Consider the following 27,798-nt stretch of genomic DNA (forward strand, 5'->3'; position numbering starts at 1 on the left):
CTCCTTAGCTCCATATACAGAGAGTTGCCCTGCTCACTCAGACTTCTGACTGGAAAGGGAAGGAAAAACCAGCATACTGATGGCAAACAATGGCTAGTAAAAACAACTTTCCAACACCAAGAAGAAAAAGAAGGCTTTGACCCTGGATAATGGAAGAAAAATCTAGACTACAGAGGAAATAGCAGAAGAGGAGGAACAAATAAATGCATCCACACCTTCCAAAATAATATGGAAATTGACCACAAGCTCTTGAAGAATTTCAATCAGAGCTTATGAAAAAGATGGACGAATATTGGCAAGAAACTGGGAAACCTGAACCTTCCTCTATCAGATCTAGATAAATCAAACCAACAAATAAATAAGAGGTAAGAAATGTGAATGAAATCTTAGAAAAATTAGAGTTAATAGATATATGGAGAAAAATAAATAGGGACAAGAAGGAGAACACCTTCTTTTCAGCAGCACATAGCAAATTCACAAAGACTGACCATGTACTAGGGCATAAAAACGTGGCAAACAAATGCAAAAGAGCAGAAATAATAAATGCAACCTTTTCATATCATAAAATGCAATAAAAATAATAATTAGTAAGGGTACATGGAGAGCCAAATAAAAAACTAATTGGAAATTAAATATGACTCTCTAAAACCAGCTAAAGAAAAAAATTAAAGAAACAATCAATAACTTCATTGAATAAAATGACAATGATAAGACATCCTTTCAAAATCTATGAGATGCAGCCAAAGCAGTACTCAGGGGGAAATTTATATCCTTGAGTTCATATATTAACAAATTAGGGAGGGCAGAGGTCAAAGAATTGGGCATGCAAATAAAAAAAAAACTTGAAAGGGAACAAATTAAAAATCCCCAGTTGAAAACTAAATTAGAGATCCTAAAAATTAAAGGAGAAATTAATAAAATAAAAATGAAAGAACTATTTAATTAAAAAATAACACTAGAAACTGGTATTTTGAAAAAACAAATAAAATAGACAAAGTACTAGTCAATTTAATAAAAAAAAAGTTAATGAGAAAACCAAATTAACAGTATTGAAGTTGAAAAGGGAGACCACACCTCGAATAAAGAGGAAAATTAAGGCAATCATTAATAATAATTTTGCCCAATTATATGGCAATAGGGCAATCAGGTAATATGGATGAGTATTATAAAAAATATAAATTGCCTAGATTAATGGAAGAAGAAATAGAATACTTAAATAATGCCATATCAGAAAAAGAAATTGAACAAGCCATCAAAGAAGTCCCTAAGAAAAAAAAACCCAGGGCCTCATGCATTGACAAGTGAATTCTATCAAACATTCAAAGAACATCTAATCCCAATACTATACAAACTATTTGACAGAATTTGCAAAGGAGTTTACCAAATTCCTTTTATGACACAAATATGGAACTGATTCCAAAGCCAGGCAGGTGAAAAACAGAGAAAGAAAACTATAGACCAATCTCCTTAATGAACATAGATGCAAAAATCTTAAATAGAATACTAGCAAAAAGAATCCAGGGGGCAGCTGGGTAGCTCAGTGGATTGAGAGCTAGCCCTAGAGACGGGAGATCCTAGGTTCAAATCTGGCCTCAGACACTTCCCAGCTGTGTGACCCTGGGCAAGTCACTTGACTCCCATTGCCTAGCCCTTACCACTCTTCTGCCTTGGAGCCAATACACAGTATTGACTCCAAGACGGAAGGTAAGGGTTTAAAAAAAAAAAAAGAATCCAGCAAGTGATCAGAAGGGTCATCCACCATGATCAAGTAGGATTTATACCAGGGATGCAGGGCTGGTTCAATATTAGGAAAACCATCCACATAATTGACCACATTAACAAGCAAACCAACAAGAACCACATGATAATCTCAATAGATGCAGAAAAAGCCTTTGATAAAATACAACACCCATTCCTATTGAAAACACCAGAAAGTATAGGAATAGAAGGGCCTTTCCAAAAAATAATAAACAGTATCTAAAATCATCAGCAAACATTATCCACAATGGGGATAAACTAGAAGCCTTCCCAATAAGATCAGGAGTGAAACAAGGATGCCCATTATCACCTCTATTATTTAACATTCTACTAGAAACACTAGCTGTAGCAATTAGAGAAGGAAAAGAAATTGAAGGAATTAAAAGAGGCAATAAGGAGACCAAGCTATCACTCTTTGTCTATTTAAAGAATCCTAGAGAATCAACCAAAAAGCTAGTCAAAATAATCAACAACTTTAGCAAAGTTGCAGGATACAAAATAAACCCATATAAGTCATCAGCATTTCTAAATATCTCCAACCCAGTTCAGCAGCAAGAATTAGAACGAGAAATTCCATTTAAAATCACCCTAGACAATATAAAATACTTAGGAATCTATCTGCTGAGACAAACACAGGAACTATATGAACACAACTACAAAACACACTCACACAATTAAAACAACATTGATTGTTCATGGGTAGGACGATCCTACCCAAATTAATTTATTTACTTAATGCCATACCCATTGAACTACCAAAAAACTTTTTTACTGAATTAGAAAAAACCATAACAAAGTTCATTTGGAAGAACAAAAGATGAAGGATATCCAGGGAAATGAGAAAAAAATGCAAATGAAGGAGGACTTGCAGTCCCAGTTCTCAAACTATACTATAAAGCAGTGGTCATCAAAACAATATAGTACTAGCTAAGAGACAGAAAGGAGGATCAGTGGAATATACTTGGGGTCAGTGGAATATACTTGGGGTAAGTGACCTCAACAAGACAGTCTATGATAAGCCCAAAGATCCCAGCTTTGGGGACAAAAATCCACTATTTGACAAAAACTGCTGGGAAAATTGGAAGACAGGCTGGGAGAGATTGGGTTTGGATCAACATCCCACACCCTACACCAAGATAAATTCAGAATGTATGAATAACTTGAATATAAAGAAGGAAACTAGAAGTAAATTAGGTGAACACAGAATTGTATACTTGTCAGATCTTTGGGAAAGGAAAGATTTTAAGAATAACCAAGTGTTGGAAAAAATTACAAAATGTAAAATAAATAATTTGATTACATTAAATTAAAAACTTTTTGTACAAACAAAACCAATGCAACCAAAATAAGAAGGGAAGCAACAAATTGGGGGGAAATATTTATAACAGAAATTGCTGACAGAGTTCCAATTACTCAAATTTATAAAGAGCTAAATCAATTGTACAAAAAACCAAGCCAATCTCCAATTGATAAATGGGCAAGGGACATGAATAGGCAGTTTCCAGCTAAAGAAATCAAAACTATTAATAAGCACATGAAAAAGTGTTCTAAATCTCATATAATCAAGAGAGATGCAAATCCAAAAACTCTGAGGTACCACCTCACACCTAGCAGATTGGCTAACTTCTGGGAGCCATCAGGCCATGACGCCTTGACAGAGTCACACGTGGTAGCTAAAGAGGCCACAGAGTGGCCCTTGGCAAGATGTGATTGCCCACTCAGTCTCCCTTGCATGACTTCTCTCATCAAAATCCCTTACCTATGGAACTGACATGATTACTATTCCCCCTAATCTCAGAAGGAATAATGCAAGAGCAAAACACCTGTACCCTAATTCTCTAAAATATCACCAAAAGATCAGACCCTCAAGCCCAAACCCAAAAGACTATCATGGGTTAATTTTTATTTAGGTACATGATTCCCAGCAAAATTGCAGCTACAGGCCAAGCCCAAAACATTCCCACTCACAGAAACTTATTCTCATGAAGCCAGCACACAAATAAATCATAAAGGCCCACACAATACGCACAGGTACACTACAGGTACACCAAGCTTCAATATGCCTCAGTGTCTCGATTTCACAAACCAGTAACTCAGAAACTCCCTAGTAAACCCTGAAAAATGACCAGTCTAATATTAAATCTGAATTGTGTTCCCAGTACCCCTCAACCTCAATGATATGATTATTGAATTGTCTTTTAAGAACTTCTGATTAATTACTCCTTTTTATTAAAAGAAATAAGTAAATGTCCTTGATTATTTGTAAGCTCAAAACATCTCACAGGGTAATGAGAAAATTAAGCCACCTGTGACAAAATCATTTATTTTATGTGAAACCTTTATTCTGTCAAGAATCTGTAATCACAATACAAGAATATAGAATGTTAATTAAGTGATTTGTTAAAAGTTAATGTATCACTTTTTCAATTATCTCCATTTAGACATATGTGTTAGGTAATGTATCTGTGTGGCAAGAAAATGGGTATAAAAATAAAAATCAAGCCTGGGGATAGTGGAGTAGCTATCAGATGCAAAGCATTCCCATGGCAGTAAAGATACAGCTGTCTTCTGTTTGTTATTTTTTTTGACTGATCTTTCACCACCTGTCGGGAACCCCTGCAGTTGCGAGTGAGGCCGGACCTTGCCCGTGGCAGCTAACATGACAGCGAACGGAAGTAATTAATGTTGGAGGAGATGTGGCAAAATTGGGATATTAATGCATTGCTGGTGGAATTGTGAATTGATCCAATCATTTTGGAGGGCAATTAGGAACTATGCCCAAAGGGTACTAAAAGTCTGTCTGCCTTTTGATCCAGGCATACCATTGCAGGGTTTATACCCCAAAGAGATAATAAGGAAAAAGACTTGTAGAAGAATATTCATAGCTGTACTCTTTGTGGTGGCAAAAAATTGAAAAATGAGGGAATGCCCTATAATTGGGGAATGACTGAACAGATTGTGGTATATGTTGGTGATGGAATACTATTGTGCTCAAAGGAATAATGAACTGGAGGAATTCCATGTGAACTGGAATGACCTCCAGGAACTGATGCAGAGAGAAAGGAGCAGAACCAGGAGAACATTGTATACAGAGCCTGATACACTGTGGTACAATCAAATGTAATGGACTTCTCCATTAATGGCAATGCAATGATCCAAACAACTTGGAGCAATCTATGAGAAAAAACATTATGCATATTCAGAGGAAAAACTGTGGGAGTAGAAATACAGAAGAAAAAACAACTGCTTCAATACATGGGTTGAGGGGATATGGCTGGAGATGTAGACTCTAAATGAACATCCTAATACAAACACCAACAACACGGAAATAGGTTTTGATCGAGGACACCTGTAATATCCACTGAAATTGTGCACTGGCTGCAGGAAGGGTGGGTAGAGGGGAGGGAGGGAAATAATATAATTCTTGTAACCAAGGAATAATGTTCTAAATTGACTAAATAAATTAACTTAAAAAAAAATTTCCTAGCATAGACTGTTCACTCACATTTTTTTGACTGTTGTCTCCCCAAGACTGTGAGCTTCTTGAGGACAAGGACTGTCTTTTTGCCTCTTTTTATATATATAAAATATAAATATATAAGCTATACAACTTTATAAATATATACATATTTATAATTAAATTTATTAAAATATATTTATGTATATAGCCCTTCAATGCTGCTTGTAACAAAGCAAATAGTAACAATAATAAATATTCATTAACAGAATGATTAAAACAAATTTGCAAAAATATATCCCAGAAATATTTGATTTTTTTTAAATCAGAAAAATGTATAAGGAAAAATTTAAGAGTATGATCCATTTCTTAAATAGCAAATGTATCCCATCATATACACAAAGCTATAACTCCATGTTGATGGTATTTATGGACCAATAGGCTTACTATTACATCATTGGTGCATTTTTGCATTTGTACCATGATTGGGAAAAACAATATGGCAATATTCAGTTAAATGCTAAAACACTGGTCAAAGATGTTAATGAAAAAAAAAGGAAAATATCTTTTTAGACAAAAGTTCCCAGCAGAAACAGTCAGAATGGCTAAAAAATAAAAACTAAAAACAGCAAAAACCCAAAAGAACCAAATACCCTGAATACAACCACAGTCCAGTGATGGAATATGAAATAATTCCAAGAAGCATTTATTACCCTACTACATTCTGGACACAATACATATGGAGACAAAATCCAAATAATTCCTGACTTATGAAAATTATACTGAAATTTTTGTTGACTGACAAACCCCCACCACCCAAAAAGACAAAAGAATAAAAGAGTTCAAAATGAGGTATGAAAATAAACAGTGTTTCAATGTTTTTGCTAGTTTTGTGTAATAGTAACACATTTTAAGAAATGGAGTTCAAGGTTTTATGCAAAGCAATTTTGTTTTTGCATTTGGCTGTTAGTAACCACCAAAACAGGCTTACATAAAATGAAATTTCTTTCAGATAAGGGAAATGATTTTCAATTCCTCATTTTTCAAGTGATTTTTCCCAAATCACTAGTTACAATACAGAAATAAAAGGAAATGAAAGGGGAAATGAGGAAAAAAATATTGACACCCATAGTAAGGCATGTTATGTACTCCAAACAAGGCTTTAAGATCACCATCCTTCTGATGAGAAGTGATTTATCACCAAAGTTCAAAATTAACATGTAAATTTCAATCTCTGGGAGAGTTAAATAGTAGCCATTTGTAAATTTGTTAAAAAAAAATAGTGATGTAATAATCCTCCTAACAACTGTATCAAGGAAATGGCAATGTTGTTTGGAGAGTGTTGGTAGAGGGAAATTGGCAGTGAAGAGAATGGAGAAACCTATATTTTCAGAAACTTGTATGAGAATAATGGGAAGTCAAGGAAACTAGTTACTAAAATAGTGTAAAGTTGTCCAAAAAAATCCAATGCCTTCTAAATTTTGCCTCAAATTGACTTCATACCCAGAAAAAAGGCTAAGAATTGTTTTCTACCTTTTGCCTTGACAATACTGGATAGCCCCAAATCCAGAATAGTACTACAGTTTAACTACATGATAGGTTAAATAGATTCCAGTGGTCTGGATTGGAAATCTATTAGTTATAATATTTTTTATAGGAAAATGAGTTTGTTTGGTTAGCTTTTAAAAACTTTCTAAATGCCTTTCTATTTTATAGAATTTTGTATGTATTTGTTGTACTTCTGAACAAACTATAACAAGTTTTTATTTAGGTTCTAAATTCTCAATCTTTATTTCTATTTACTAATTGTATACAACAGACTACAAGGCTGACAAAGGAACTGATATCAAGTCAAATTGCTTTTTATTTCTCTTAAGAATGAGATGAGATTCAAACTTAAGCCTCCTGACTGGCAATTGAAGTTCTTCTACTACTCAGTTTCTTATGACTTCTAAATAGCCCTCAATATCCAGAAGGTAAGAACAGAACTTAAAATGACATCTTCTACAGATTCCTACAAATTTCAAAGTAGGAAGCAAGTTCCTATACTAAAAAAGAATTCGATTCCTTAGAACATATTTTTATAAACAATTCCAAAACAATAAAACATATCCTATGGAGTATATACCTTCAAAGAATTTAACACATTAATATAAAATTGGGAATATGTTCACTTGAAACAGCAGTAGTAAGGAAGAAAGAACACTGCCTAGGAATCAGAAGACAGTCCTGAATGCCAACTAGCTGTGTGACCCTGGGTCAAGTCATTTCACTTTTTAATTTGTAAAATAAAAGTAATGTATTAGATAACTTTTAAAGTCCCTCCCAAATGAACATTCTATGACCATGATTCATTAATTCAATCAAAATTTACTTTTAATAATTCAGAATATAAGCATGTTCCCTATTATAAAACCTAATTAAAAATTAATGATCATTTACATTTACTGTTGAGTTTTCTTTTGCACTATCAAATACACAGTATAAACAAGCACTAAGTGCTTAACTTATTTATCCAATAATTTTTACCACATTTTTATGTATATTGTCAATACAAATTAAGAGCAAAGCACAGACAAAACACAACCCCAAAGAGCCCTTGCTCCTTTTTCCTACTCTATGCAAATTTTTATACTTCTACGCTGAATCTCTAATTAAAGCACACTGGTTAAATGTCTAAGTGAGAAGAAAAAAAAGAACCCCGATCTGCTCCAGGCATATTTACAAGTGAAGCCTAGGAAAATGTCTAAAGAGCAACTGGTATCTATGTTAAAAAATTACTTTCAAAATGAAATACTTTTCCATTGTCTTTTGAGGGGGAAAAATAAGATTCTACTACTTGAATCAGGGATGGCCAAAGCTTAAAAAGAACTCTAAGAATACCACTAATATATATTAATGTGAAAATTTTAAATATTCTAGCAAAAAATATTACAGCAATATAGTCAAAAAATTATCATCGTGATGTCACAAGTTGGATTTATCCCATTGAAGATTGCAATTAGTTTAATAAGAGGAAAGCATTAACATATTCTATCATATTCAAAACAAACATCAAAAAATTTTATCAAAAGATGAAGAGTCTTTGAGTATGTATAGCACATATATTGTTTTTAATAAATAAACTAGTGGAGATTGTTTATTGGATAGACAGGATTTTCATTCCTTCCCTCATACTTTTTTTTTTACTTTTACATTTTTGTTTTGTTTTTTTATTTTTTTTCCATTTGAATTAATTTATTTAATCAATTTAGAACATTATTCCTTGGTTACAATAATCACATTATTTCCCTCCCTCCCCTCCACCTACTCTTCCTGTATCCTTTAAAACTAGGCTCAAATACCATCTTCTGTGTCCCATGGTCTACTTATTTAACAACGGCTTATTCTCTTCTGACTTAAGAGTACTTATCTACTTATATATTAATGATTTTTGTATACTGCATATCTCCCCAACACAGTCTTGTAAAGCATTGGCTCCATTAAAGACAATACTATATTGAGTCTTATATCTATCTATTCTGTCTCTTAGTCCTCTGCAATGTGTGACCAATAATTCTCCTGAAATAGATTTAAAAGTTTATAGTAGCCTGACAATTAGAAATTCCATTTTAGACTGGGGAAGACAAGAAAATAAGGATCTACTATTAAGTATTAAAAAATTTGCACCTTAGGAGTCATCTGATATGAGAAAATTGTCCAAAGCGGTTTTATTTCTTTCCAAATAAACTACAGGGAGATAGGTGGAGTCAAGACTGGCAGCATAGAGGCAGCGAAAGTTCAGACCTCTGAAAACCCTTCCTCACCGATTAAAATCAAATGCTCCTAGAACCAAGAGAACATTGTACACAGAGACCGATACACGGTGGTACAATCAAATGTAATGGACTTTTCCATTAGTGGCAATGCAGTGATCCTGAACAACTTGGAGGGATCTATGAGAAAAAACACTATCCACATTCAGAGGAAAAACTGTGGGAGTAGAAACACAGAAGAAAAACAACTGCTTGAATACATAGGTTGAGGGGATATGGCTGGGGATGTCGATTCTAAATGAACATCCTAATGCAAACATCAAAAACAGAAGTTCTGATCAAGGACATATGTAATTCCCAATGAAATTGTGCACTGGCTGGAGGGGAGGGAGGGAAATACTATAACTCTTGTAACCAAGGAATAACGTTCTAAATTGCCTAAATAAATCAACTCAAAATAAATAAATAATTAAATGAATGCATTATTTAAAAAAATCAAAAGCTCCTAGGGGACTGAAAACCAAATCTAACAACAGGACAGAGCTAAGGAGCCCACCTGCTGGACTCAACTTAAAAGGTATGCAGTTCCCCAAAAAGCCTGAATTCAAGAACACTCGGATTTAAGGAGAAGGAAGAAGGAAGGTCCCAGGACCCCTCCCCGACCTGAGGACTGAGTACTCTCTGGGCATGCAAGGGCACTAGTCTGGAGGGAGTACCTTGTGGGCAAAGCTGTGCCAGGCTAAGGGCTTTGAACATGGGCGGCTGGGAGGTAACTCGAGAAGCACAGAGGAGGCAGCCTAGTCAGGGCAGTAGAGCCTCTATATTGCCCCCCCAACCCCTAAGGTTTTGGTCTCAGGGTACATCCAGCTCTGCAAGTTCAACTCAGCTGGACTTAATCTCATTAAGCCTTCTGAGGGTGGGAAGCTCAAGCTCCAACACCCCTCCACCCTCAGACTGCTCTGAGTGCCTTGCTAAGTTCCAAGGGTGAAGGCTGACAGAAAAGCCCAAATCCACAGATCCAGCAAACAATGAGAAGAGCAAGAATTCAGGCAACTACAGGGGGGGAAGAAGGGGCAAATATGAGCAAACAACAGAAAAAGAAAAAAGAAATTACAATCAACAGCTTCTATCCAGGCAATGAACAAAGAGTAAATGTAACAGAGGAAGATCAAGGAACATCAAAAGCAAAAACACAGAAACTCCAGCAAATTGGACACAGGCTTTGGAAGAACTCAAAATATAATTCAAAACACAATTAAGAGAGGCTTAAGACAACTGGGAAAAGGTCTTAAAAAGAAAGATAAGTCATCTGGAAACAGAGGCACTTGAACTAAAATAAGAAAATAGTGTCTTGAAAACCAAAATTAATCAGCTTGAAAATGAGGCAAAAGAGATGAAAGATGAGGCAAAGATGAAAAGTGAGGCAAAGAGGATGAAAGATGGGCTCCAAAGAAAATCAGACCAGAAGAAGGATGAACAAAAAGCCAGGGATGAAACTCAGTATTTAAAAACCAGAATACAACAATTAGAAGCAAGCGACTTCACAAGGCAGCAGGAAACTATAAAACAAAAAACTGAAAAAATTGAGGAAAATATGAACCATCTCATTCACAAAACAGAAGATCTAGAAAATCGTTCCAGGAGAGACAATTTAAGAATCATTAGTTTACCAGAAGACCATGACAAAAGAAAAAGCCTGGAAATCATCCTACAGGAAATTATCCAAGAAAACTGCCCCAATGTTCTAGAATAAGAGGGAAAAGTGGAGATTGAAAGAATCCACAGATCACCTCCTGTACTTAATCCCCAACTGACAACACCCAGGAATGTTATAGCCAAATTCAAGAACTACCAGACCAAGGGAAAAATATTACAAGCTGCTCAGAAGAAATCATTCAGATACCATGGAACTACAGTCAGGATAACACAGGATCTGGCTGCATCTACACTGAAGGACCAAAAGGCATGGAATATGATATTCCAGAAAACCAAATAAACTGCAGACACAGTAGTTGTTCGGGCAATATTAAGATGCTACAAGGCTTAGTGAAAAGAAAGTAAAGAGTTAAAGTCTCCTACCACCAAAGCTATGGCTATGGAATGCAGAGGCAGACCACTTCAAGTCTCAGTATCTCTCAGGACTAAGAATATATTGCAAACCACCTGCAGATATGCACTGGTGGCTAGAGTTCATTAAAATTATAACATCACAGATCTGGACCCTCCAAAAAATAAAGTCTGAAAGAACAGGTAGAATGATAAGCAAATCTCAGTTCCTTTTAGAACTATAATCTACTTAATCAATGGCCAATGTTTATCAAATATCACATATTGTTACTAATGAACAACACTTTTAAGATCTCCTGGAGAATGTCAGTATAAGGAAAGAAAAATACAGGGGATATTGTCAGTATGCATAATTATATAAAATCAGACAAATCTTTGTGAGTGAAATAAGAATAGAAATTGAATACTGTATAATTGAAAATCTGTTACCCTAATAAAGAACTACATTTCCCAGGAGCCCTCGTGGGCAGAAACAGAAACTCCAAACTCCCCCCACATAAGGAGCTGCACAAACAGGAAAAGGGGATTGTGGGAAATGTAGTCTCTAAGGTTCAAGATTCTAAATCAATATTTCTAAACCAATATAATAGATAAGCTTAAAATGCTTTGCTACCATATAAAATTAGCACTTTTCGCTCCACTAACTTTATTTGGATTCATCCAATAAATGTATCATTCCTAAAAAGATACATAACAATGAGAAACTTACATAATAACTTTTTTTACTTGCCCAAACTTCAATTATTTAACAATCCTCAAAAGGTTCCAGGATGACATCCCAGTATAAAATGAATGCTAATTCTTCAGATGTCTCAATAACAAATTTTCAAAAGAAACCAGTTACAAAATTCTACATTAATTTGGCTTTAGGATTTACACAATTAACAGTTATTAGTCTTTAAGCAAAACCAGTTATGCTTAAAGTGTTTTTGCTTAAGTTTTCAAGGAATGCACTGAGAAAAGGGAGAGTATTTTTGCTGGAGTGAATGTAGTATCAAAATACAACTTATCAATTTAAAAAGTTAAATATGCATAAAGAAAAATATATGTATACTAAACCCATGATATTAAAAGTTATTTTCAGTTGCTGTATGATGGCAATAAAACTGGCATTTATTAAAGTATCTACTATGCAAAGGCATTGTGCTTCATATCAGAGATACCAAGACCAAAAACAAATAATAGGTTCTACCACCCAGGAACTTAGTCTTCTGGTTTGGGAGGGGTAATGAGAATAAAAACATACAGATAAGTAAATACAAAGCTATTTAGGAAAAGAGACAACAATGAAAATTGAAGAAAACTGGGAAAGATATGACAGAAAAAGAAATAATAAAGGGACTGAGCTAAATCTCAAAGGAAAAATGCTAAGGGGGAAGAAAATGAATAGAAATTCTAGATAAATAGTAAGAAATGGGGAGACAGATTTGCCAAGTTTGGCTGAAATTTAATGTACAGAATGATGAATAGCATGAAATAAGGCTTGAAAGGTAGGATGGAGTTAGACTTTGGAAGGGCCTTAAATGTTTGGCTATGGGGTTGCTATTTTATCCTAGAAGGGATTCTTAACTTTTTTTTGCATCATGAACACAACTGGAAGTCTGCTTAAGGCTATGAATGCCTTCTCAGAATGTTTATTGCCTATATTTATGATTGAATGCTAAATTTCAGATAAAAGTTAAAATAAAGATGAAAATTTTTCTTCCATTCATATTCGCAAACTCCCTGAAACCTACTTACGGATCCTAAGTCAAGAACCTGTCCCAGAGACAATAGGGAGATACTTGTAGGCTTTGGAACAGGAAAGCAACAGGGTCTTATGTCTTGGAGTGATAGCAAACCTTTTAGAGACCTTAGAGCATGAGCGCCCAAACTGCAACCCTCACTCTGCATGTGAGACACCCGACCCTCCTTACCCCAGACAGGGCGAGGGAGGAAGCATTCCCATTGGACTTGCAGGGCAGAGGGTCAAGTCATATGAGAAACGTCCTGAGGCAGACAGAGAGTGGGAAGGGAGCAGCCTCCTCCAGCATGCATGCCATAGGCTCCCCAACAGCCTTAGATGTTTTGGGCAGTTTGTTAAGGATGTCTGGAGAATCATGACTGGAGGATCAAGGGGTGGCAAAGACTGCAAAGGCTTAAAAAATGAGCAAGTAGAAGTATCCAATGTAGAAGTCCTTCATAAGTTTGGCTATGCCAGAGAAAAGAAAGAAGATAATTTGAGAAGATTATAGGGAGCATATTTGTAACCAATGAAAATTTGATTATTCCTTTCAAGTCTTAACTATTTCTAGGTGTTTACAGAGATGGACTCTTATTAATTATAAGTACTCTCAATATTGGAATAAAATATTCTTGTGGATAGCAGCAATGTGATGACCCAGGACAATCCAGAGGAATGTAGGAGAAAGAATGCTATACACCATCCAGAAAAAGAACTGCAGAAACAGAAATGCATTAGAAAAATATATGATTGAACACATAGTTCAATAGGGATATGATTAGAGTTTTTATGTTAAAAGATCACTCTACTGTAAATATGAATAACATGGAAAAACTTAATGGAACTGTTTGTCAGCTTTAGGAGGGGGAAGGAAAGAGCAGGGGTGGGGGATAAGGGATCATGAATCATGTCACCATGGAAAATATTCTATATAAAAAAGAAAAAAATAAATATTCTAGTAGATTCAGAACTACTAACAAACTTCAGCTTTAGCACCAGCTTCATAATTAAATACTCCATAATTGCAGAAGTTAACTCTTAAAGCTTTGATCGCCCCATATTTTAAAACTGGGATCATATTTGTATCCTATCAAACTTGGGTTTTTCCAGACTGCATCCCTATAAAGAAGCATTTATCTACTAATTCTTAAACCTGCATCTTTGTACTATAGGAAAAAAAATCCCATTTTAGGACATTTCAAAGTATTTGTTAAATTGAAATCAAATTTAAATGAAAGCCTAAACATTGAAAGGTGTGGTTACTTTTTAAAATATATTTATAAAATGTATAAATTTTATTTATAATTTTCACCTTGGGAGAAGTTCTGTGTAGTGGAATATTTTTTTCTGGTCTCTTGGAATACTGGATATTGGAATATGGATAAAAAATAGCTGAAACCACTGGTTCTTAAAAAAGAGTAAAATGTTTTTATATTTTGATTTCTACTGTCTATTTTGAACATATCATCCCCACTTAGGTTCTTTTATTTCATTCTGTAGGATTTAAATTAATGTCCAATACTCCAAGTTAACCCTTACAATTCCCAGATCATGTCCTCCTTTCCTACCCCAATGAATTATTAATCTATGTTTGATTCTCTAGCCTTTCCTTCCTCCAAATTCTATTGCTCTTTATTCCCACTAATTGCCTCATTCTCTTATTACTTCTATTCTGTATCCTGCTAAGATAAGACCTGAACTAAGAATGCAGTTATTTAAAAAGCTAGGGGCAGCTGGGTAGCTCAGTGGATTGAAAGCCAGTCCTAGAGACCGGAGGTCCTAGGTTCAAATCTGGCTTCAGCCACTTCCCAGCTGTGTGATCCTGGGCAAGTCACTTGACCCCCATTGCCTAGCCCTTACCACTCTTCTGCCTTGGAGCCAATATGGGTTTAAAATAAAATAAAATAAAATAAAAATAAAAAGCTGAAAAGTGTTTATATTTAGTAAACTGACAGAGACAAGGACTTTAACCACTAAAGAAAATCATGTCTTTTAGTTGTTAGAAATATAGTGGTACCACCCTTTAGTCCCTTAGCATACTTTGTATATATTATTTAATCTCAATGGAGAAATAATGTACGCAAAACAATAACTTGATCCCATGTTAGGCTTTGAAACTAAAGTCTTAAATATATTACAGACCAGCCAAATTAGATGCTGACTATTTCCTAAACATGAAACAAGTGGTAGCAAGTGTGGACAGATTCACTGCTTAGGAAATGTATAATCTTGCTAAATTGATTCCTGCTCCCCGCTTTTTTTTTTTTAACTCTTAGCTAAAAGAGGTAATTCTCATGGTAGGGTGGGGGAGAAGTGATACATTTGGAAATCAATGTGATGTGAAAGCAAAAGATAAAATTTTTTAAAATTTGAAACAAATTAATCATTGTCTCTAAATACTTTCACACCATTTTCATTCCCCTCCCCCCAAGTATCCTAAGTTCTTTTAAAAACTAAAGTCTATATCATATATGGAGATAGGCTACATAAATCTTAACATCACAGAAAGGTATTTGAGAAACACTGCAAATGATACCTCTTCCCCTTAATCTTTGTAACCAAAATTATGTTGGATTTCAGTGATTAGCATAAGATCCAAAGTTTACCTTTCAATTACAGTGATGTAAAAATCTATGATGAGAAAAAAAGTTTTCTTTGAACAGAAAAAAGTATTCATTCACTTCTAACCTTTAATAGAACCATTTCTGATTAAGAATGATGCGTTGGCTGTCCTCCCAAAGCACTTAAACTTTTCTAATACTACAAACAATTACATTATGTACGTTATAAAATGCTCAGAAAGTTTGTAGCACAAGTTTTTAAAGTGTAAAATAGTTATTTAAAAAGTGAACTTACTGTAATAACAGCCTTGCTGAGACAGATGGATCCCCGACAGCCATACTCTGTCTCATCTTCAGACTTGTAGTAACTCAAAGTATTATTTTTCAAAACCACCCAACGATCCTGCCATCCATGAATGTAGTTTGTCCACTAAGGGAAAGAGGAGGAAAAAATTAAACTGAAATTAAAATTGAAGACCAATTTACTGAACAAGTAGTTAATATAAATTTTGGCAATAATAATAAATCAAATCTCTCTCCCTAGTAGCTTTGAAATAAAAAAAATATGAGAACACAAAACAATGACTTAGGAGGGTCAGAAAGTGGAAAACTTTTAATGTTTTTAAAACCCTTACCTTCCATCCTGGAATCAATACTGTGTACTGCAGAAGAGTAGTAAGGGCTAGGCAATGGGGGTAAAGTGACTTGCCCAGGGTCACAAAGCTGGGAAGTATCTGAGGTCAGATTTGAACCTAGGATCTCCAGTCTCTAAGCCTGACTCTCAATCCACTGAGCTACCCAGCTGCCCCCAGAACTGATGGACTCTTGAGTGCAAACTGAAGCATAATTTTTTCACTTGATTTTTGTTGCTGTTTTAAAATTTTTTTTTTTGCAAAATATGGAAATATTTGCTAATATGGAAATATTTGACATGATTTCACATATACAACTGATAAAATTGCTTGTCTTGTCAATGGGTGGGGGTGGGACTAGAGGGAAAGAATTTGGAACTCAAAAAATTTTTAAATGACTAGAGAAAAACAAAAAAGGAATAATAAGTATCTAGGCAATAAGTGAACACAAACCTCAACATGATTTTATTAAAAATGACCTCCTCCTCATTTGGATAGGATTATTAGTCTTTTAAGAACAAGGGAATGCTATACATAGAATTTATCTAGATCTCATTTCACTTTTTATTTAGACAAAGTCTTCTAGAGTAGAAGCCAATCTCATAACTGAATGTCATTGAAGCTTTGACCTGATCTATTTCTGACCTAGGCTGACTCACTCCTCCTTAGGTAGCTTCATGCTACATTTCCTACTCCTACCTACACCTTTGCAATGGTATAGGCATTCATGCACACATTCTCAAAATCCCAAAGCCCAAGAGATCAACCAGGCTAGAAGTTTGGTCAAACCTGAAAGGTCATATGACATCTACAACACTCCCCAGTAAAACTCATACCATGTAACTAAGAAATATTTAACAAAAGAAATTAAAAAACAAAAAAAATAATAATACATTTTAAAATTAAGCCAATATCTAGCCACAAGGATGCTGTGTAAAGATTAGTGAGCTCTATTTCTATTTGAGTTTGACACCGATGCACCAGCCTCAGCCTCCCCATCCCAGTAGCAAGAATTATTGGATTATCCCAATATGCCCAACCTATCTATATTTTAGCAAAGACAAAATCTCTAATGCTATTCTTACAGAAAACATAGGAAACAGGGTTAGAAGATACCATAATTAAGGTCATGTCAAACTGATTGAACAGCAAGATTCTAAAAATATTCTTTAAGGGCTTATTATCAACTTGGAAAGAAATTTTTTAGGGTCTCAATCTTTTTAAAAATCAATGTATGGGGGGGTAGCTGGGTGGCTCAGTGGGTTGAGAGTCAGGCCTATAGATGGGAGGTCCTAGGTGCAAATGTGACCTCAGACACTTCTCAGCTGTATGACCCTAGGCAAGTTACTTAACCCCCATTATCTAGCTATTACCACTCTTCTGCCTTGGAGTCAATACATTGACTTCAAGACAGAAGTTAAGGGTTTAAAAAAAAAAATCATGGTATTGGAAAAAGATTAGCAAATTGGTAGCAATCTGAGAAAGATTTCTAATAGAACAGATAACTGAGACAGGAATCCAAAAAGAATGTTGGGTTGAATCTAATGAGACAAAAACTAGTCAAGAAAGATGTGAAGTCTTTACATTTATATTTAGAAAAAATAAACTTCACAAAGCATGTTGTATAAGGCATGTAAAAGGCATGGTTAGACAGTAGTCTATATGAAGAGATTTGGGGGGTTTCGTGAACTGTAAATTAAATATAATTCAGTACAATATAGAAACTAAAAATACTAAACAGGATCCTAGGGTCCAATGAGAAGTATGGTTTCCTGAAAAAGGGAGATCATAAGTCTTGCTGTATTCTGCCCTAGGCTAAGACCACATCTTGAATAATGTGTTTACTTCTGGACATCACATTTTAGGAAGGACATTAAAAAACAGAGGGTAATTAGAAAATGTCATGAGATTTGAAATATTTAGCTGGAAGAATAAGAGGACATGAAAGCTGTCTTTATCTACTGTAAGAAATAAAAAAAAAATAAAAAATGGATCAGGCTTGCTCTGCTTAGCCCCAAAGGACAGTACTAAGAGCAACGAATAGGTTGAAAATTGTATCCAAAGATTCCTAGCTCTTTTGCTAGGAAGTATTTCATTACCATTATAGCTACCCAAATGTAGATGGGAAGGAGACAGAGAGATGGGTTTGGGGTTTGTAATGATTTTCCTCTAATTAGGAGCCAATTTGCAACAAAGGCTAATAGTAAGTGACTTGGTCAAATACTCTGCAGAAGGCATTCCTCTTCACATAGAGGTGAACTAGGTTCAGAGGTGGAGATGGAAAAGATCCATCCAGCTAACTAAAGTAATGGTTGTCCTCATTTTACAGAGGGTATTAATTAGGTAAGTCACATAGGTTTACATGATAAAAGTCAGAATTTGATCCCAGGTCCTTTGACTTGACATCTGGTGCTTTTATTATGCTAGTCTGAAATCCCTTTCAACTGTAAGATTCTAACAGGCACTATTTGAATGAATTTCACTAAAACTTTACTCCTCAATACAAATGGGAAGAAAATCAACTTGAAGCAGAGATTTTTGGTTTTTCTCTGATGCATCTTCTCTGATTTTTTTTTTGCAAGGGCTCCTTTGATTCTTTCATTTGGATGCCACCTTCTTCACAATGTTTCTCCTCTATTCTTCTTACCTGATTCACTACTTATGGACTATAATTTATATCATGAACATTTCCAGGGGATTTAAAGTTGAAAAATAGTAATGGTCATACAGGTAAAACAAGTTTATTCAAGTATTTTCCTCCTCATTTCCTGTTATCTCATTTAACAATACTATTTCACCATGTAGACTGACACCTCTTTCAAGTCTAATTCAGCCTAATCCAAAATTTCCATACTTACAATTAAAAAAAGTAAACTCCTCTCCTACAGTCTCCCCCTTCTTCCAACTTTCTGATTCCATCCTCTCCTGACTTTTCTGTATAGTACTTAAATTCACTGCTTTAACTATCACATCTAAACTAACCACCCTCCAAAACAAGCTCTACTTCCATAGATTGCTAATTGCCTCCTTAGTACTAAGTTTGAAGCTCAAGAGCCAAAACAGGTAAGGAACAAGGTAGGGGAATAGCAAAAAGAAGTAGTTTTGCCAAACCACAGAATATGTAAAGTAATTTGAAATAAGATTGAAAAACTAAGAACTGCAGATTGTGAAAGTCTTTGAATATATTAATATGAATGTATTTTACATTATTAAATAGATAAGTCACTGAAGGTTTTTAAGCAAAGGAGTGATGTGATTAGAATAATTTCTTTAAAAAAATTTACTTGGGAAATAATGAAGAATGGACTGGAAAATGTTTAGGGGAGAAGAGAGAAGGACCTGACTAGAGAAGAGGACCTGTGTTAAAAGTTCACCTCTAGGGGGCAGCTGGGTAGCTCAGTGATCCTAGGTTCAAATCTGACCTCAGACACTTCCCAGCTGTGTGATCCTGGGCAAGTCACTTAACCCCCATTGCCTTGCCCTTACCACTCTTCTGCCTTGGAGCCATTACACAGTATAGACTTCAAGACAGAAGGTAAGGGTTTAAAAAAAAAAAGTTCACCTCTGTTATTTGCAACTCAACTTCAGGCAAGTCACAATCTCCCTAACCCTGTTTCTTCATCTGTCAGATAACAAATTGTCTCTGAGGTTTCTTCTAAGTATAAATCTATGATCTGATGTAAAAAGAGATACCAAAGGCAGAAAGAAAATGTAGAAGGGTATTACAATAACCCAAAAAGGAAAAAAAGGTAAAACCTGGACTTGAGTGGCGACAGTGGGAAAGGAGAATATAAAAGATATAAAAAAGATAGAATTTTGTTCAGCAAATGATGTGGTACCACCTATGTCTTTCCCTACTTTCTCTTAGTAGAATCCCTCCTTTCATTTAAAGCAGAGCTCAGGGGTCATCTCCTTATATAAGGCTTTCTCCATTCCTACATCTATTAGAATTTTAGTCATCTCCTTATATAAGGCCTTCTCCATTCCTGTATCTATTAGAATTTTTTTGAAGTTATTTTGTAACTAACTTTATATTTGCTTATCTATGAACATGTTATATCCCTCCTGGTAGCTCCTTGAAACTAGGAGCTATTTTGCCCTTTTGTCTCCCCAATACCTTGCACATAAATATGTATTTGTTACCGAGAAGTGACTTTTAATGCCATTACCAAATTAGCCTTTTTGAAAACATTTTTTCTTAGGTCCTACTTAACCCAATTGCCTAGAGAATCAAGTTCAAACACCTCATTCCAGCATTCAATGTTTTTCATAATCTCACTCCATTTTATTTATCCAAACTTTCTCTCCTCCTTTTCTAATCCTTTCCCCATGTTCAGCTAGCTTGTAATATCCTTGAACTTAATTTCTATATACCTAGATCTTACCTATCCTTCAAAAGAATTTCCACCTCAAAAATTTTCCTGAATGTCACATGATGACCTCATTTGGTATCCCACACATACTGCACTTGGATCATACATGACCATTCACATACTGTTATATATGTTTAATATATTTGCCTTACCTTCACAAGGGAATCTTATCAGTTCCCTGGAGAAACACAATATATCTACATTTAATAACCCCTATATTACCTAAAGCTCTCCAAAAGCTTCTTGAATTGTACCTCTTCCACAAATCCCTTGCAAGGTAAACTATAGTCTACCAAGACACTAATTCAAATAAGACACTCACCTAGCTTTAAAAATGCATTTATTAAAAGGGGCAGCTGGGTAGCTCAGTGGATTGAAAGCTAAGCCTAGAGATGGGAGGTCCTAGGTTCAAATCTGGCCTCAGACACTTCCCAGCTGTGTAACCCTGAGCAAGTCACTTAACCCCAATTGCTAAGCCCTTACAGCTCTTCTGCCTTGGAGCCAATACACAGTATTGACTCCAAGATGAAAGGTAAGGGCTTTTATAAAAATGCATTTATTAAGTCCCAAACTCCTGGGATTGCAATTTTATACTACTGAAAAACCACACTGTACTACTGAAAAACCCCATTTCACCTATGGAGAAATATTCATTATAACAGCTGATAATCAGATTTACAGTTGGGAGTGTCAGGGGAAAGTGCATCCTTGTTAAAATACCAAAGGGATATCCTAAAACTTGCTTAAGCAAGTTACCTGCAATTCCATGAGAAATGTGCTTTCTTGACAGCTAAATAAATGCATTTTCTTGATTACCTCCACTTCCAATGCAACACAAGGCAGTAGTCTGGGACTATACTGGGCAAGGGATTTGAAAACCTTGGGTCTTCTACTTATTAGCTCCTTGCTCATAAATAAATCTCTGCTTTTGGCCTCTACTTCCTCCTCTGTAAAATAAGACTTTAGCAGATGCTCTCTGGAGCACTTTCCATTTCTAAAACTTGTTGACTCAATATAGAAACTGAATTGGAAAACAAAGATTTTTAAGACTTTAACTTTTACTTTTAAAATCTGAAAACCAAACCTTATACTTAATTAGAAGTAAAAAAGGTTTATGAGAAAATTCTCAGTAAACAAGGGATAATGTGGGGATTCAGGGGCCATCAATATCATTTGCACATTTCATTTTTTGAGTACTTAATGTTTGGTAAAGCTTCTAATCTAGCTAAAATAGGCAGCAGTAAAGAAAGCTTGTGTCCTGAGAGCATAAAATCACAATCAAGAACTTTGGATGCAAGGTAGGATACAATGTAGTTTAAATATGTGTGTGTATATATATGTGTATATATATATGTGTGTGTGTGTGTACATATATGTGTGTATGTGTGTGTACAGAGCTAAAAAAAAGATTATATATATAAAAACAATGGAGATTTGGCCTTGAAATAGATTTTCCTCTCATGGAATGAACTATATTGCTGACTACTTTCATCAAGATCAGAAAGGTTATAGAATAATAACAACTGTTTTAAGGATTCCATTTCTTCTATTCATATGAAATTGAACATGAGTGCTAGAGAAGAGGGGTTCTTTCATTTTTGTTTTGGTATGCCCAGCAAAATATCAGACAAAAAGTAGGTGCTTAATAAATGCTTACTGATTGGTGGGATCCATTGGTTCTTATTATCCAAATATCTCAAGATAAAGTTTTTCAAAAGGCTATTTATGTTAAAATGTGTGCAGAAACATGGTCAATGCAAATTTTTGCGATGAGAGATCAAAGAATCTGTTCTTTGAATCATAAGTATTGTGGCAGTACTAAGACCCAAGAAACTTCCAAATGTCCCAAGATATTATATTTAGTATGTCCAGGCTTGTATCTCCCTTTCTAAAACTTGGATCTACCCCATTAGTTCATCTGGTGTAAAGACAATACTTAAAGACAAAGTCTAAGTACCTCATGAAACAATTACACAAATGGGTCCAAATGGTTAATCAAAACCATGGACTATTGGGAAGTACTGTGAATTTCTTAATACTCTGGGGCTGCACATGACCAAGTATCTCATGACTGGTATGACAAGTAATAACTCCACTCCTCTCTCAAGGTTTTGGGAAAACAGTAAATTTAGTACTTAATACTTCGAGATAGATATTTAAATCTATACTGTCAGGACAGACTAGCACTTCCTTGCTCTTTCCCTAGGAAATGTCCATCACTTAATAAGCAATAAGATCTTTTAAATCTTTACTCCACCACAAATGTAGGAAAAAGGGTCAGTCACATTTACAAGGGGAGACCCTAGATAATACTGTACCATTAGAAAAAAATTTAAGAGATCCTGGAAGGAGCGGGATCACTCTTCCCAGTACTGCAACTCCTCCAACGCCTAAGCTAAAGAATTTACTGCCTGGGATTTCTTCCTGAACTTAAGGTCGGGCTCCTGTCTGACGTGTCCTAGGTTATTAAGAATGTTTCTCTGTAGTCAATCACGTGTAGGTCGAAAAAGCTCCGGGGCGGTGGGGGTGAGATTGTGTAAACCCTCCCCCCACTCTCCTAGATTCAGATCTAGCTCAGTCTAACCAGAATAAATCCCCCTCCACTGCCCTCCCCCCACACTCGAGATTTGTGCCTGGAGCAGGAGTCTCGGAGGGTTCCACCTAAAGCGCCAGCCCCGCCCCCGGGCCCACACCTCAGCGCCTCCGCGGCCTCTTCCCCCTTCATCTGACACGACGTACTCCGATTTGGGGGTTCGTCCCGACCCTCCAAGCCTCGTTCCCAGGCGACGTTCTAGTAAACCTGTTCAGTTACGGCCGTCGGCCTCCGCCCCCAGCTCTCCCAAGTCCTGGCTATGACACAATTCCTGTAACCCCCATTCCTTCTCCTCCTCCCTCCGCCCCCGGGCCGCTATCCGAGCCGATCACCCCCGAGCCCGACCCGGCCCCAACTTCCCCGGTAGCAGCGACATTACGCGGCCCCCAGGCTGGATCTGACCCGACCCCACCCCGGCCCAGCCCACGCCCCCAGTCCGGCAGGTAACAGCACCCCAACCCTCACCCCACCCTTCTCGCAACCGGGCCCGGTCTGGCTGGAGTCCTCACCTTGCTCAGGACCCCGCAGAGCTCAACAGGCGGCCCGGACTCGGTCTCCGGATCCTCCTCCGAGCCCGACGAGTTCCAACTCTGGTTATCCGACATGGAGGCGCGACAGCCGAGCAGGAGAGCGGCCCCCGCTGCCTGCGCTGCGCCCGCACAGACGCCCAGCCCCCGGGAGGGAGGGTCCGGGGTCGCAGCGCGGGTCCGCCCCGGCGCCGCCGGGGGCAGGAGGAGATGGGACGGAGCCTGAGCGCCCAGGCGCCGCCGCGCCGCCGGACACCGAGCAGACCCGGGAAGGAGGACAAGCGGTGAAGGGAGCTTGCCCTTCCAACTGTCGGGCGCTGCCGCCGCCGTCACCCCGGGACTGCGCCGGGCGCCGCCGCCACCCGAGCCGCTCCCGCTTCGGTGCCAATTTCGGAGGGGAAGAAGGGAAAAGGGAAGGAGAGGGAAGAGAAAACGCAGCTGCAGGCTTTGGGGGGTCCACTCACACCTCTGCTGCCGCCATCTTCCTGGCACAAGCCACTATTTACCCTCCCCCTTCTCTTTACCCCTCCCATACATCCCTCCCATTCTCCCCGCCCTCCCCTCGGCCCATCCCTCAACGTGTGACGCAACTCGCACGGCTCGAGGAGGGGGCGGAGCCTCGCTGTTGCTGCGGCGGAGAGGCGTCCTAATCCCCAAGTCCTTCTCCGAGCTTCTGGTAACCGGGGGATGGGTCTAAGAGAGAGGACTAGTCGCACTGCATGTTGGGAGGTGTAGTGTTCCGCGGTGCGCGCGGTCCGCCGGGAGGTGTAGTTACGGTTCTGAGACCCTTTGGTGAGTGGGTCAGGCGAGGGGTGGCTCTTTGTACTGGGGGCTGGGGGTAGGCAACCTTTCGCAGCCCCTGAATTCCCTTCCCATACATACCCTCTTCTCAACCCCGGGCCCAAAGCGTTTGTGAAGAGCCCCCTGGCTGCCGACTGGACCGGACCGGACCGGACTTGAACTCGAACTCCTTCCTGTAGATCGTGGAGAGACTGCGCAGCACCCTAAGCCACCCTTTAGGGGGCTCGAGGTAGCTATGTCACTCTGCTCCCCAACTCCCCAGCGACGGCGAGAAGCCCAACGTAGGCCCGGTGCTGCTTGACCCTGTGTGTCAGGGAGTCCGCGCGTGCGCACCCCGGGGAACCCAAATTTGTGCGGCACAGGATGCCCGGGCATGTAGGGATGCTGTAGGAATTAAATGATACACAGGTGAGTGGGGTACCCAACCAGAAAACCCACCACTAAGCATCTCGTAAAGGGTCATTCACTCTGTTCCTTTTTGTCTCAGCACAATTCTTTGCATCTTCTGGGCAATGAAAAATTTTATTAAGTTGAATTGAGACAGCCTTAGGTTTTTCTGTAAAATGTGTTGTAGGATGTTGGAAATTGGGATAGACAGTGTCTACAGTTCAGAAACTAATGATCTAATGAGATGAGTTCCTGTCTGCCTCTATAGAGTCAGAGGAGAGATTGTCAACCTCCATTTCCTACAGCATGCTCGTTTACCAAAAATAAAGAAGTACAAATTTGGAATTAAGACAAAGTGACTGGGTTAGATTCCAGGGCCCTTGCATTTATATAGTACTCCTGAGTTTACAAAAGAATGACATAGCCAAAAAGTCTTTATATAGCAAGAATGATTTGTTAAAATAGGAAGTTACAACTTAGGTGAATTCCACACCTCATATCTCATCTCTTTCTCCTACATAGAACAGTAAGCTTTATAGCCTAGGGTTCTAATTCCCTAAATTTTTTATGCACTAATATATTTTACCTTATGATACATTTTGTTCCCCAAAATTTTTTCTTATGATTTTGATTTGATAGTACAAGTGGTACTGGTTGACCTGGGCTGTATTTTTTTGTGAAACTTGCCCAGAGCATCAAAATCACTTCTTAAGACTTGTTTGTCTTCATTGAATCACAATCCAGAATGGTTTAGAAACTTAAGAGATACTGTAATCAAATTTTGTTTTAATTCCATATTCATTAATGCTGTTACAAGTTGGATTTTGTTTTTTAAACTCTGGGGCAACTACATAGCAGAGTGGATAGAGGCTGGACTTGGAGTCAGGAGGACTTGGATTCAAATGTGGCCTCAGAAACTTCCTAGCTGTAGGACCATGGGCAAAGTCACTTAACCCCAATTGCCTAGCTTTTACCACTCTTCTGAGGCAGAATTAATTCTAAGACAGAAAAATAAGAGGTTTTTTTTTTTTAATCTCATACTGAAAATCATTATTTCTCTTAAGGTAGACAATAATTATTGAGAAATTCATTTCCTAATACAGTTAAAATTTGTGGAAGCTTCATACATATTTCCTTAAAATCTACTATTAAATTACATTCAATGCATTGTTAACTACCAGCAATTAGAACTGCTGTAATGCCTACTTACTCAGTGTGAAGTTTCTTTTCTGGAATGTGGATGCTCAAAACTTTGTATTTATCCAAAGTTTTGCATACATCTTACCTGGAGATCAATGAAAAAGGCACAAATGCATCTGCTGCCACTATAGCAGCAGAGATACCAGCAAATACAAAGAGAAACAAAGGACTAAAGGCTAATGGTTTCTTTCTCTTTTTTATATGGAGCTATGAAACCAAAAGTATCCTGTTCTGTGGCAGTTTCCTCTCCATAAAGAAACGTAGTCTATTCCCAGAATGTTTTCCTTTCTAATACTTCCTGCTTCTTTCTCTCTTTCTAAGATGCTGAATATGTCCAGACAAGACATAGTGACCTTATTGATACAATAGGAGGAAACAAAAATATATAAACTATTATGAAAAAAATGAGAAAAAAATTTAAAAGTTTTTGATACTTTGTCCCTCTATACAACTAACCTTCAAATTTTCCAAGTACAAGGCCTCTTTACAGTGATTATGATACATTATTATTGAAGATTTATTACTGTCTTTACCATCACCTTGAAATTACAACTGAATTATCTTTTAAGATGGATATTATTTTTGTCCTTAATAAAAGTAGTATATAGATTTTTTTTATGTTATAGTAAAGGAGAATCTACAGGCAGCCTCCTATTTTACTAACACCAATTGACAGTATTTCTTATATTAGAGTCTAGCTAAACCTAACTAAAGTAATACCGCTTCCTTTCTCTCTACTTTCTCCTCACTGATCACTACAAACCTTGTTTCAGTTTTCCTCTGGCTCTCATCAGGCTCTCACAGCTTGTTCTGGGCCCTGATTTGTAGTTTCTTGGAGGTAGACCCTCCCCACCTAAACATCACATATCCAACACTAGGCAAAAAAGGAGGAAAGGAACAAATACTATGAGAAGTAGCCCTTTCTCACTCCTTTCTCTCTCACTGAAACAACTCTAGCTTCTAAACTTAGAAGGAGAAATAAAATAATGATTTAAAAAAAACACAATAATTTTCTTGTTTTTATATCACTGTCATTTCCTACCTCCCCTGCCCTCTACCAGTCAGTCACATTCCTTTGTGACAATGAAAAGCAATTTTACAGAAACTGACTGACTACATATATATATAAGAATATAATATTCTGGCCTGATAGTTCCCCTACTTCGGCCATGAGTGAGGATTTATATTCCATTATCTCTTCTACAGTACCTTGATTTTTAAAAATTAATTAGAATTCAACTTCTTATTAATATTTTCATTTTTATTACTCTTCCTTCATTGTATACATTGTTCTCTTGATTATATGTATTTTACTGGGTCATTTAATACCATGTTCCTACATTTTTCTGAATGTCTTCTTCATTTCTTACAGCACAGTCCTATTATGTATATGTACATAATTTTTGTAGTTTTGTAGTCATTGCTCAATTGAACGACAGTTGCTAATTTTTTGCTATCAGTATTTGTAGCAGAATATCACTCTAAATATTTTTCCATATATTGAACCTTTGTTTCGCTCTCTCTTTGACTTCCTTGGGATAAATGGCTAGTAGTGGGATTGGAAGGTCAAAGATATAGACTGTTTAATTACTCTTCTTAAATAATTCCAAATCAAAATCCAGAATGGTTGGACCACATCAGCAGTTTGTCATTGGACCTGTCTTTTTACATCCCTTTTAGCATGCATTATCTTTTGCCTTGGCAAAGCCATGTAATTGTCTGAAAGAAAATTTATAGAGGGCAGATGTATCTATCTATATGAATGAGAAGCAGTATACATAATGGCATTCTGTGAAGATTTATTGAAATACCTATAGACATTTACATATGTGTGAGTGTATATTTCAGAAGGTAGAATGTACAATTGTGTAAAATGTGCTAGTAGGTAACTTTGAAAAATACTTGGCTGCAAAAAGTTAGGCAGCTATTATTCATGTAGAATAATAGAAATAGAAATTCACATC

At 36.9% G+C, this 27,798-nt stretch overlaps 2 protein-coding genes across 7 annotated transcripts in view; one reads left to right on the forward strand and one right to left on the reverse strand.

The window, feature by feature from the left end:
- CERT1 (ceramide transporter 1) overlaps nucleotides 1-23,642 on the reverse strand; it is a 178,360-nt gene extending 154,718 nt beyond the window's left edge. For both annotated transcript variants that reach the window (XM_007486557.3, XM_007486558.3), the window contains exons 1-2: nucleotides 23,429-23,642; nucleotides 15,617-15,751 (exon numbers count right to left, since the gene is read on the reverse strand). In XM_007486557.3, the coding sequence (XP_007486619.1) occupies nucleotides 15,617-15,751; nucleotides 23,429-23,524 (231 nt within the window). In that variant the 5' untranslated portion in view covers nucleotides 23,525-23,642. The remainder of the gene's footprint in view (nucleotides 1-15,616; nucleotides 15,752-23,428) is intronic.
- A 469-nt stretch (nucleotides 23,643-24,111) lies between these two features.
- POLK (DNA polymerase kappa) overlaps nucleotides 24,112-27,798 on the forward strand; it is a 91,303-nt gene continuing 87,616 nt past the window's right edge. For 2 of the 5 annotated variants that reach the window (XM_007486552.3, XM_007486549.2), the window contains exon 1: nucleotides 24,315-24,655. The gene's annotated coding sequence lies outside the window, so the exon portion shown is untranslated. Of the gene's footprint in view, nucleotides 24,239-24,314; nucleotides 24,656-27,798 lie in introns of those variants that run through there. The other 3 variants (XM_007486550.3, XM_007486551.3, XM_056824759.1) reach the window with 3 other exon arrangements.

This window comes from Monodelphis domestica, chromosome 3 (genome assembly GCF_027887165.1).
Source record: "Monodelphis domestica isolate mMonDom1 chromosome 3, mMonDom1.pri, whole genome shotgun sequence".
In the NCBI taxonomy this organism is placed as follows: domain Eukaryota; kingdom Metazoa; phylum Chordata; class Mammalia; order Didelphimorphia; family Didelphidae; genus Monodelphis; species Monodelphis domestica.